The sequence below is a fragment of the Ceratotherium simum genome, chromosome 2 (assembly GCF_057802395.1).
Source record: "Ceratotherium simum simum isolate JZ-2026a chromosome 2, ASM5780239v1, whole genome shotgun sequence".
Lineage (NCBI taxonomy): Eukaryota > Metazoa > Chordata > Mammalia > Perissodactyla > Rhinocerotidae > Ceratotherium > Ceratotherium simum.
This window is the reverse complement of record NC_141901.1, coordinates 21090833-21103923: the sequence shown is the minus strand read 5'-3', so window position 1 is coordinate 21103923 and position 13091 is coordinate 21090833. Positions and strand designations below refer to the sequence as shown.

Here is a 13091-nt window from a genome sequence, read left to right as displayed (position 1 = left end):
TATAAAAAGGCAGTAATAATAACTTATTTTATTTAGTGTGATTTTCAGACTCTGGTTTGGGGGAAATTTTTTTTTAATTATATGTTGCAGGCCCGTGAATATTGTTTCTTCTGATTTTGGTCTGCAACTGTACTGTCAACTGACCACCGTGACTATTGAGCACTTGAAATACAGCTAGTCCAAACTGAGATATATTATAAGCATAAAATATACATCGGATTTTGAAGACTTACTACAAATTTTAAAATGTAGAATATCTAATTAATAATTTTTATGGTGATTACATATTGAAACAATATTTTGGCTGTATTTAGTGTATTATTAAAATTGGTTTCACCTGCATTAGAAAATTTAAATTACAAACGTGAATCACATTATGGCTTACATTATATTTCTGTTGGACAACACTGATCTTCACTATCACTCTGGTACTTTTGACACACATATATGTCTGTATATATTTTTTTCTCTTTTATTGGAGTATTACCCAGTGTGATTTATAATAGTTCTTCTATATGAAGACAGTAAAGAAACCCAAAGGTTTACTTTTTTAGCATATATTTTAAATTAATTCTGCTTTTAAAAACCATATTTTTAAAAATAAAATGGTAGTAGTCCACAAGTACTTTGTACTCTTAGATCTACGGTATGTCACTGATAGTTTCAGGTATACTTGACTTAAAAAATTTTTTTTTTAATTTTTGATTTTTTTATTTTTAAAGGGAGTCACCCAGGGAGATTATACTCCAATGGAAGACAGTGAAGAAACCTCTCAGTCTCTACAAATAGACCTTGGACCCCTTCAATCAGATCAGCAAACAACAACTTCATCCCAAGATGGTCAAGGCAAAGGAGATGATGTCATTGTAATTGACAGTGATGATGAAGAGGAGGATGATGATGACAATGATGGAGAACATGAGGTAATTTTGGTTTGAAATCATTCAGTATTTTTAAACTGCCAAATGAAATGCTGAAATCCTTGGGACTACTAAGGCATCAACCAGTAAGTTCTGATTCCCTGTCAGTTTAAATAGATTATTTTGCTTTTTTTTATCCTGATTACCTCTGAAGTTAATATTTTATAATCAAATTGAGTGTAAAACAGGTGATAAAAAAATCCCAGGGTTCTTTTTTTTTAAATGATTGCTAAGCACTTTAGGATTGGTTAGATTAATTAAACTTAATCCTAAATCTTATTGATAAGTGACTGTGGATTTAATTGTAAGCTCTATTGTTTCTGGAGGAAAAAAGAAGAAACTAGGATTTTTTTTTCTCATGGAGCCCCATAATTCTTTTTAAAAGAAATTGGGATATCTTGATAACTGAAGCATATTTTAAGTGAAAGTTTGTATTTTATTTTGAGAGTTAATCTTGTATTGACAGCTTCTCATTTTAGGTTTTTTTCATTAATCAAAATATTTTTTTAAAACTCATAGTATAATATAATTTCATTATTTTCTTCTGTAACACCACATTTTAACTTTAGGATTAAAGTGGATCACTGGACACCTTTGTGAACATCTAGGAGCTTTAATCTTTGAACCAACCTCGTGTGAACAGTTACAATTCAGAATCGATCGTTATTGTACTAATTCCAGTAAGCTTTGCAGTTTTGATATTTGCTGCCACTGAACTAATCCCACACAACTCCACAGGACAACTGTATCCTGATCAATGATGTGTCACTTAAATGTCTAAGAATGGTAGGAAGATGTGCAGAACATGTGTGCCGTATCCTAGATCTTTATTTATACTTGGGGATTTTTTACTAGGATTATGAAGAAGATGAAGAAGATGATGATGATGATGAAGATGACACAGGGATGGGAGATGAGGGTGAAGATAGTAATGAAGGCACTGGTAGTGCAGATGGCAATGATGGATATGAAGCCGATGATGCTGAGGTAACTGGCTAGAATTTTGACCATCCATTTTCTTTAAGAATTGGCTTAAAAAACTTACTGTTTTCCAAGGATATAAAAAGGCTTGTATTCTCAGAACATTACAATTTTTATACCTATAGGTTTCTTTTTACCGTAATTTAGTTTGTTTATTTTTTAAGATAATTATTTGATTTATTGCTCTTAGTATTCATATTTTGTTTTTAGGGTGGCGATGGGACTGATCCAGGTACAGAGACAGAAGAAAGTATGGGTGGAGGTGAAAGTAATCAGAGAGCTGCTGATTCTCAAAACAGTGGTGAGATTTTTGTTTGTTGTTTTTAATTGAATATTTCTGATAATATTTTCTAAAGTAGGATTGCATTTAATTATCACATAGGTAATAAAACTTGGTTAGTAAATTGGCAAGCAAGAGATTGGCTCTTGTTTAGCTTTATCACTATTATTCTCTCATGAAGTCTACTATATTTTTATCTGTAAAATTCAGTCATTATACTATCTTTTCTGCCTCATTAGACTGCTGTCAGATTCAAACATTTTGAAATCTATAAAGTATTATTAATGCCATGTGTTGCTACTATTCTTATTAAGTGGAAAAATTAAATTGGGGACTTTCAACAGTGGTAACAGCAGTTCACCACCAGAAGAGGTCAGTCTGTTCAAGCTATGTTTCAAGATTTGTGGATATTGGAGCTTTGCAGTGTTGTCTAGTTTCGCAGTGAATAAAAGATTTTTTGATCAATATAGCACGCCTTTTGTTAAGTGTTGAAAGGATGAGTCCTTGGAGGTCCGCTAAATGTTGTAGGTGGTAAAGGATTATGGAATTTATAGAAAATAATTTTATTTTACAATCGTTTTAAATTGTGTTTTAAAGAATTGGTGATCATCTGGTATAATATCCTGGTTTTATAGATAATACGGAGCCAAAATCATTAATAGTAATATAGTAAAACTTTATATATTTAGACTAATGGGAAAACAGTATATCTGAATTTCCATATAGCCCTCTGTATTTAAAAGTACAAGGTATATATATGCGCATTTGAATTAAGGAAAGCAAGGGCAGGCAACCTTTTCAACTTTTAAATTTTTTAAGAGAAAAATAAACTAATATTAAACCATATAATGAAGAATAGTATTACTTTTTAAGGGAGATAAGGAGATAAGGGAAGAGGAGGATACTTTGGGTAATAATGTGCATTTTATAAAACATTTTGTAGATTTAGGAAACATCTTTTGTGTATCACGTAATTGGGATATAGAGGAAAATTTTTTGCCTCTTTAGGTATTATTATTAAAAGTTAAATCTTTTGAGGGCAAGTGTTCATAGCCATTTTTCCCAGATACAAAGCATATAACAGATGCTCATTGAATACTTTCTTGTTGGAGACTTTCTTTTCTTTTTTACAATCAAGCAAAAATAGTCCTAATAGTCTGGATAAAATTAAGTTAGTGGATGGATTTGGTACATTGTCGATAGTTACAAAAAATGCTTTTTCTGAGAAACTGTACTTGTATTTAATTAATTCTTACGGTAAACTTATCAGGTTTAGGTACCAAGAAAGAATCTGAGAAACAGAAGCAAAGTGACTTAACTGAGGTTACATAGCTGTTAAGGTTAGAGCTAGAATCTGATTCTAGACCTCAGACTTTTAAACTACTAAATTCTGTGATGTCCTATTCAACTTTTCACAGTGGGAACAACTTCTTTTGTTTCTGCCATGTATGTAGAAGACCCAGGCATCTGAAGGACCGCTGAAGTTGAAAATTTAGGAAAACCAGAATATAAAAGTATCATCGTAGGGCCAGCCCGGTGGCATAGCGGTTAAGTTCGCGCGCTCCGCTTTGGCAGCCTGGGGTTCACAGGTTCGGATCCCGGGCATGGACCAGTGCACCGCTTGTCAAGCCATGCTGTGGCAGCGTCCCATATAAAAAAAGTAGAGGAAGGTGGGCCCGGATCTTAGCCCAGGGCCAATCTTCCTCAGCAAAAAGAGGGGGATCGGCAGTGGATGTTAGCTCAGAGCTGATCTTCCTCACATAAATAAATAAATAAATGTATGTATGTATGCATGCGTGTATGTGTCATCGTAAGGCTTTTTCCTAATCTCCTTCACCCTATTTGAATATAATACTGGTATCATAATGGTCTGACTTTGAGTAATTTTCCCATTTTAATAATATGAACCAAAATTTATTAAATGTTTATTTTATCATGTGTTAGGCTAAGTGCTTTATATCCGTTGTTTGAAATCTTCAGAAAAACTTTTCTTGTAGGTTACCTTTGTTCCATTAACTAACCAAAGAAATAGACTCAAGGAGGTTAAAGGAGTTGCCTAAGATCATACAGTTGATAATTGATAATTGATTATCTCTGGGTCCACCATGCCTCGCTACTTTCCTTCTGAAAATATGAGTGAGGTGAACATTCCTAGTGGCAAGATTTATTCTTCCAGGGATTGTCCAAGTTATTTTGTGGTAAATTTAATAGTTCCAAATAAGCTTCTCTTTTCCTGTAGGTGAAGGAAATACAGGTACTGCAGAGTCGTCTTTTTCCCAGGAGATTGCTAGAGAGCAGCAGCCATCATCAGCATCTGAAAGACAGACCCCTCGAGCACCTCAGTCACCAAGACGCCCACCACACCCACTTCCCCCAAGACTGACCATTCATGCTCCACCTCAAGAATTGGGACCACCAGTTCAGGTATTAAAAGTACTGGTCATTCTGAAAAATGAACTTTAAAGAATCTTGGCTTTTCTTCCTTTCTTTCCATTGGATGTTACTTTTTTTCCCCAGAAATTAAATGAACTTTTTAATGTTTTGTCATTTTTCATAAAATTTTTTGTGCTGAAACTAATCTGATTTCTTTTCATTGAAATATGGCAATAATTTACTTCATAAATGGAGTGAACTTTGGAAAGGCAGGGCTTACTAAAAGTTGTGTATAACTTGAAGTGATTATAGTCAGAGCAAATAGAAGTCTGGTCACTGTTTCTACAGGTTAAAAAAGAAAAAGATTTTCTTGAATTTTAATTCAAGTAAAATGTATTTTAGCAACTGACCACTACCTCTTTTGAAGATTTTTTTCTCTCAGATGCACACGTTTTTAAAAAACATGAAATTTCTATTCTGTTTAACACTTTTTCCTCTCACTTTTTTGCAGTCACATATTAATTTCCACTTTTAAAATTAATGAAGGTGTGCATGACCCTTTATATGTAGCACTCTTTGTAGTAAGGTTAGACATCTCTTAATGAGAAGCTCCTGCAAAAACAGTAGGATAAGTACAAAGCCTCTATTAATAATCTAGCTTAAGTCTTACCTTTTAGTGTACTGAACACTGTCAAGTATAGATTCTACTAAAATACCACTGGTGAAGATTAAGCCCTCATTATGTGAAAATACAAAGGCTTAAAAGATTGTGTATGGATCCTGCAAAATATACCAAGTCTATCAATTTAGAAATGTCTAAATTGGGAAACAATTTATATGTAGTCAGTACTGCTGTTTGAACCCCAAAGGATAATTAAGCCTTAAGATCCAAAGGCATACTTAGTAACATTTACATTAAGGAGATAGGAACTAAATTAGTTACATATACGTAAGATCAGAGATTGGTTTTAAATATTGGTTAATATTTTGTCTATTGGTTAATAAAATATTTGTCTCTTGGTTAATACTATAGTCTATATAATTAAAAATTTGTCACTGTTTAAAACTGATTTCCTTAGTACAAGATTAGTAGCTGTTTTTCCTAAGAAAGTATCCTGATGATTACATTATCTGCTAATATTTCAACTACTTTATTACCAGCATAATAAGCGTTATCTGTTGATATTTGGTGTGTGTTTCATTGCCTAATTCCTTAAAATAAATGTAATTCCTTTCTTGACACAGAGAATTCAGATGACACGGAGGCAGTCTGTAGGACGTGGGCTTCAATTGACTCCAGGAATAGGTGGCATGGTAAGTACCTATCCACTACATAAAAGCGATTCATTTGTTCAGCAGATATTTGTATAGTCCATGTGTATGTTCCTGTCATGCCTGTTTAGTTCCTGTTTTCTGTTTCAGCAGCAGCATTTTTTTGATGATGAAGACAGAACAGTTCCAAGTACCCCAACTCTTGTGGTGCCACATCGTACTGATGGATTTGCTGAAGCAATTCAGTAAGTTAATGAAAGAGAAAGATATTTTGTGACTGACTATTAAATTCTTCCTGTTTCCCTGTTAATTTGTTTACATTTGATTAACTCGTTATTTGTTGAGTCCTTCTCTACTGTGTATTAAGCACTTGTGGGTAGGAGGGTTGAGGATGTAATTGTGCTGGGAAAATTATATAGAGGTGAATGAAATACAGTTGCTTCCATCAGAAATTTGCAGTTTAAAGGCAGGATAATAATGGTTAAGAACTCAGACTTTAGAGTCAGCATGCCTGGGTTTGAAACCTAGCTGTACTGCCTTCTAGCTGTGTCAGGTTGCTTAGGTTCTCTGTTCCTGAGTATCCTCATTTTACTAATGGGAATAATAATACAATAGTTCCTACTTATAAGTTGTGAGAATTAAATGAATTAATTTATTTTAACATGTTTAGATGTTATAGATGTTCGCGAAGGTGTTGGTAGTTAGTGATCGTGATGAATAGTATTATTGTGAAAGCTGAGCATGTGGGCAGCTAACTATAACCTAAACAATCTTGGAGAATAGAGGCATAAAGCAAGAGGCTTTGTTAATACAAATGAAGAAGTGATTCATTCCAATAGTTGGAGGAAAAGAATTGAGAGGACTTAATGGGGACAGCATTGAACTGAGTCTTGGAAAAGAAGACCTAACACTTATTGAACATTTCTATGAATCAGTTTATTTAATCTTTATAACTATGAGAGTAGACACTATTATTGTTGCCCTTTTACAGATAAGGAAGCACAGAGATGTTAATGAATTTGCCAGAGATCAGACAGCCAAGAAGTGGCAGTTTTTGGTGTTAAACCAGTCAGTCTGGCTCTAGTACCTATGTTAACTGTTGTTCTGTACCACTCCTCTTAAAGCATAAAAAGGCTTTCCATGAAAGTACACATGTTAAATTGTGGCTGAAGTATTAGTTGCGTAGATAGGAGTAAAAGAGTTTCCACCAACTTGGGAAAAGATTGATTGATCTGGGGCTGGCCCCGTGGCTTAGCGGTTAAGTGCGCGCGCTCCGCTACTGGCAGCTGGGGTTCGGATCCCGGGCGCACATCGACGCACCGCTTCTCCGGCCATGCTGAGGCCGCGTCCCACATACAGCAACTAGAAGGATGTGCAACTATGACATACAACTATCTACTGGGGCTTTGGGGAGAAAAAAGGAGGAGGATTGGCAATAGATGTTAGCTCAGAGCAGGCCTCCCTCAGCAAAAAGAGGAGGATTAGCACGGATGTTAGCTCAGGGCTGATCTTCCTCACAAAAAAAAAAAAAAAAAGATTGTTCTGTAATATGTGGTAACATGGCTATCAGAACCAGTTTTAAATTTGCTTAAGTAACCACAACTCACCTCAGCTGACACAGTTTTACAAGCCAACCAATCAGTGTCAGTCCCTCCCTTCCAAAAGTCAGCCAGTCAGAAATAGACTCATTCTTAGAAACAGTTTCTGAGTGCCAGCCAAGCAGTAGTGTTCTCGTATAGCTTAGAGGAACTCAAAGTTCTTCTGTAGAAGAATAACTTTATGGAGACAAGTTTAAAAATCCACCTGAAAGAGAATGGCCTTAACTAAAGGAATAGTGTTGAAATGGAAAAGCAGATAGATTCAAGAGTTATTATAGAGGTATATTCCATAAACATTAGGAGCTGGCTAGCTAAGGAAGGATAGGGTAAGGAGTGGGGAAAGAATGAGATTATACTGTTTTATATCCTGAATTATGGGCAGGAAGATGGATGATAGTGTTATTACAACAGGGGGAAAACAAGTTTCTAGCAATCTAATATTAGCTTGTTTTTAGACGTTGGAAGCCATTTAGTGAACTCTTTCAGATAAGAAATGGGCTAGAGAGGTGACCTGATTTATCTATGATTAAACAGTGAAAACTGAGACAAAACTTTGTCTCGTGACTTCATTCCAACTTTTTTGGTTACATCTCGTTGCATTTGTGTTGCTTTCAGTTTATCTACAGAGATAGAGATAGAAATCTATAGAGATTTCGAGCAGATTCAAGAAATGTGAGGTATAGTTCAAGAGAGCTGAAATTTATGTATAAAGCACATATACTGTGAATCATATGATTCATATTATTACTAAATGACAACTGATATTTTCAAAATATCTTTATAAGTAAGAATTCCTTTGTCAACTTTATTTCAGTCTGTTTCCTTCCCACTTCATTTATGCTCATTCTTTCTTTCTGTATTTTTTCTATCATTGCAGTTTAAATAGGATAACTTTAAATTTCATCTTAAATTAATTTTTGTCTATTTAGTTCTCCACAGGTTGCTGGTGTTCCTAGATTCCGGTTTGGGCCACCTGAAGATATGCCACAAACAAGTTCTAGTCACTCTGATCTTGGCCAGCTTGCTTCTCAAGGAGGTAAATAGCTAAATAAAAGCTTAGATGTGCTGGATTTGCATGTATACAGTACTAAACTATTCTGATGTGATTTTTTTTTAAGTGAGCAAATATAAAAAAGTTGATATTTAAATAACCCTATGCTACTTTATGGAAAAAGCTATAATATATTTACTGCTTATTAAACATTGCCTTGCATATAAGTCTTATCTTTCCAACAAAGTTCTGAGTTCTTTGAGCGTAAGGACTAGCTTTTACATTTGTTTCTCTTCTGCCTCCTACTATAGTATCGTCATGACTAAGTATTCAGGAATATTGGTTGAACTAATTAATATACATAGGTACTACCAGCCGTTTTTAAGTTATTGGAAGGAATGCAGCGTATTTTCTGTTCAGTTTGACATTTAACATTCTTAGTTAAATTTATAAAACTAGTTAGATATCGCCATTAATATTAAAAATACAGAAAATAAAATGTTAAAAATAATGTGGAATAAAATGACCCCTAAATTAAGTAATAGTAGTTGGCTATTTGGACATGAATTATGCTATTTCTGGAGTTACCTTTAATACTCAGTTGGCGTCCATATAACCCACTATGTTGCTGGGAAGCTATGTCAGCATTTTGTAGGTGAATAGGAATTACTACTTTAATAATAAGCCCAAAACAAAAGATTAATCTGCAGTCCTCATATAAGTCATACAACATATTTTAGTCCCTGGTGTTTTAGGATATTAGTTCTAACACTGCATACCTCTACCAATATAAAATTGTGAATTGACTTCATATATATTCAAATTTTAATATGACTTTGTATTATAGGGCAATTCCTAGACTTGGAAGTTAGATCTAGGCTTAAATTGGAATGCCACCACTTACTAGCTTTGTAACTTGGGAAAAGTTAATTAATCTCCTTGAAATTCAGTTTCTTTAGGAAGAGGGGGACTAATAATACCTTGCAGTTTTGGTGAGGAGTAGATTCTAACACAGTACCTAGTTCATAGTTGGGGACTCAATAAAGTTAGCTTGTATGAAACTGTAAGAGCAGCATTTTGGCTGGTTTTTTAGGGTACTTAAATTATTGTTAGTGTTAGGGAGCTTAAAAGATGTGTTTAAATTGTATTTACAATTTTGAGGGATTGATTTTTGCTTGGTGGGCTTCAACAAAGTTGTATGTCTCTGCTGATTAATTTTTTTCTTTCAGATACCTGGCATATTGACAGTTTTATGTTTTTTCAATCATTCATTAATATTTAGAATTGTCTTTAGGTTTAGGAATGTATGAAACACCCCTCTTCCTAGCTCATGAAGAAGAGTCAGGTGGCCGAAGTGTTCCCACTACTCCTCTGCAAGTAGCAGCCCCAGGTAGGTATCAAAGGCAGATTAGTAGATTATGTGTTTTATTGGTAAAATGGAAACCTGTGAGACATCTTCTGGCTAAAAATTAGGTAAACCACAAAGTTAAAGTTCTCATTGCTTTTTTGGTCTTTTCTTTTTGAAGTAACCGTATTTACTGAGAGTACCACCTCTGATGCTTCAGAGCATGCCTCTCAGTCTGTTCCAATGGTGACAACATCCACTGGCACTTTATCCACAACAAATGAAACAGCAACAGGTGATGATGGAGATGAAGTATTTGTGGAGGCAGAATCTGAAGGGTAAATGTTTACTTTGTAATTTTTGCTTGCTTTAGATTTGTTAGTCTTTTACATTTGTTTTCCTTTAGCCAGGAAACAATTTGTTGAGCTGTATTTTCAAAAGGATCCTATTAAAAAGTAAATGGAGCCATACATATTGAAAGACTAATTTTTGCATAGAGTAATATGTTTTAGGACTTGAAGATTGTTATTACAGAAGACAATGTTAAAAATGGTTATCTCCCTGAAAATTGCATGTCGTAGTCAAAAAAAAAGTATTTCTTTAAAATTATTGGTACCATTCCATTAACGTAGCTACTTGAACTTTTCCCCAAGAAAGAAGTCTTTCTGTTGAAAATAGGAATATTAGGAAATGACTCACTTTCCATTAAGTAGTGGGCTCTCAAGTGTACCTCACTTATTGTTTATTTATGTGCATTTAGAACTTGGTGTCTGAAAAACTGACTTCTTAAAAATTAGAAATTTTCTAGTAGTTTTCAAGACCTGACTACATTTTTAACACATTAGTTATAAACAAAATTTGACAAAAGAAATATTTTGTGATAGATCATCTGGATCTTTCTTAAGCCAAAGGAAGTGGAATAATTTAGTATAAAGAACCACTGGACAGTGGTCTTGGAGAAGTTTATCTGTCAAGGTGGAACCTAATTCTTTATAAAATAAAAAGACTACTTCATGTCAGAAGTATAGCTCAAAATAGAACTCAGATTTCCTAGGTAAAGCTCAAAGATTTTGTTTTACTTAGCAGTGTTTCTTAGTGTAACTATAGGCCAACTCTAGTATATGAGGAAAAAAGCACGTTTATTATTATGCTCTAACACAGCGCTACTTAATTTTTTGGAGGTTACAGACCCTACTGAGAATACTAGCTGCCATTAATTCCTACCATATATGCAAGTCACTTTATATATGACATTTCTAACCCACACAATATCTCTGCAAAGTATTGTCTCCATTTTACAAATGAGAAAGCTTAGACTCAGAGCATGTTAAAATAACTTGCTTAAGCTATGCCACTGGTAACTGGCTCAGACTGGATTTGACTCCTGACTTCAGCCTGATGTGCTTTACACTTCACGGGCACTTCCCAACTTCAGCACGTAGAGAGATCTCGAGAGAGATCTTTCAGGTGCATTGTTACTAATAACTGTACTGAAGTTTTCAAATGATAAAAACTGGAGCAGATCCAAGTTATTCTTGTACTCTTATCTTCCTCACTTGCTTTTTGGTGTGCTTTCTTAAATGGGAGCAAGAGAGATGGAGTTATAGCCATTGAACCAGGAATTCACATACCCACAGCCTGTCTCATCTGGGCTAGAGCCCATGGTGAGTTAGTAGTGTATCGTTAATAGTTGTGAATTATTTTAGTTCTCTGCTTTCCTAGAAAATTCTTCTGAGATTTATCAAAATCTGGATAATGTATCTCTTGTGAATGTCAAGAATGTGAATATCCTTTGTCAAAAAGAACAAAAGAAGAGGAAAAACAAAAACTTAAATCGGAACATATCCTAGTGAGAACTCAGAGTGAGGAAAGCAACTTGAGCTGTCTTTCCCCCGTCCCTGAAAAAAAAAATATATGGTTGCCAATATCAAGCTGCAATTTTGAATTGGATGGGAGCTCTAGGTTATTTGAGTGTCAAACTATATCAGAAAGAGTTTGGGAATAATTTAGAATGCATTCTAGGATGAGTTTGATATTTTCTAATCAATTTTTGTTTTCCTTTCTTAGTATTACTTCTGAAGCAGGCCTGGAAATTGATAGCCAGCAGGAAGAAGAGCCTGTTCAAGCATCTGATGAGTCAGACCTTCCTTCCACCAGCCAGGATCCTCCTTCCAGTTCTTCTGTAGGTAAGTTCCTGCTCTTGACTTCAATACATCAAACTTGTTTGCAAAACACACGGGGACCATGAGGCCATGTGGGACACGGCCTCAGCATGGCCAGAGAAGCGGTGCGTCGGTGCGCGCCCGGGATCCCAACCCGAGGTGCCAGTAGTGGAGCACGCACACTTAACCACTAAGCCACAGGGCCGGCCCCTAAAATGCTTTATTTAAAAGGGAAATTTTATTATATTAAAGGGAACTTGGTTTATATTAAAGGAAATTGGTTGTATTAGAGGTGCTCCAGGGGCTGTGGGGGATGGATTACTGGAAGGGAAGCTAAGGAGTATTACTTCAGGTCTCCTGCCTCTGTTGAAACCAGAGCAGCTCCATTTTTATTTGTTCTACTTGAGATTTGATACGGAGAGTTGAGGGATGGGAGGTTGTTGCTTCAAAAAAATGTTTGAAATTTACTGATATAAACAGTTTCAAAGTGTAGCTTTTTAAGTTAACTTTGAAAAAGGCTATTTTTTGTACCTTTCCTACAATAAAAATTATTTCTGTATCACTTTTTAAAACATAAGTAACATTTATTGAGCACTTACTGTGTATCAGGCAGTATTCTAAGCCCTTTACATGTTATTTACTCATTTAATTTTCACACAACCCAATGTGGTAAGGACTTATCCCCATTTTATAGATATGGAAACTGAGGCACAGAAAGGTTGAATAACTTCTCCAAAGTCACATAGCTAGTAAATTATGGGCAAGCCAGGATGCATACTCGAGAAATTTGGCTCCAGAAACTCCACTTTTAAACACTATACTAGCTTGTCTACCTCACAATTTTTAGGTAGGGAATTACTCTTATTATTGAAGAAATACAGTAGTACTCAGTCATCCACTCTGATTATTTTCATTTTGAATTTTTTATAACAGTACTTTTCAAACTGTCCTGGAACTCTCAGGATTTATGGAAGATCTATTCAGTTGTTACTTTTTTCAGTCATGGAACTTTGCTATCTCAAAATCTCTTCTTCTCCCTCTCAGCTGCTTTTCTATGACATGTCAAATTCTTAGCCAACATCCCTAGATTTAAGTCCCATATCCACCTTTTAACAGCTAGTAACTAAATCTCTGCACATTTCATTATGAAGTATGGACATTGATAACTA

The 13091-nt window shown here is 34.9% G+C and overlaps 1 protein-coding gene across 3 annotated transcripts in view; it reads left to right on the top strand.

Annotated features, from left to right (window-relative positions):
• TPR (translocated promoter region, nuclear basket protein) overlaps nucleotides 1-13091 on the top strand; it is a 64071-nt gene that overhangs the window by 48457 nt on the left and 2523 nt on the right. The window contains exons 41-50 of one of the 3 annotated variants that reach the window (XM_087439034.1): nucleotides 723-923; nucleotides 1776-1907; nucleotides 2112-2202; nucleotides 4421-4605; nucleotides 5800-5868; nucleotides 5980-6071; nucleotides 8354-8460; nucleotides 9698-9805; nucleotides 9942-10098; nucleotides 11828-11946. In XM_087439034.1, the coding sequence (XP_087295160.1) occupies nucleotides 723-923; nucleotides 1776-1907; nucleotides 2112-2202; nucleotides 4421-4605; nucleotides 5800-5868; nucleotides 5980-6071; nucleotides 8354-8460; nucleotides 9698-9805; nucleotides 9942-10098; nucleotides 11828-11946 (1261 nt within the window). Of the gene's footprint in view, nucleotides 1-722; nucleotides 924-1775; nucleotides 1908-2111; nucleotides 2203-4420; nucleotides 4606-5799; nucleotides 5869-5976; nucleotides 6072-8353; nucleotides 8461-9697; nucleotides 9806-9941; nucleotides 10099-11827; nucleotides 11947-13091 lie in introns of all 3 variants that reach the window. The other 2 variants (XM_014783346.2, XM_087439027.1) reach the window with 2 other exon arrangements.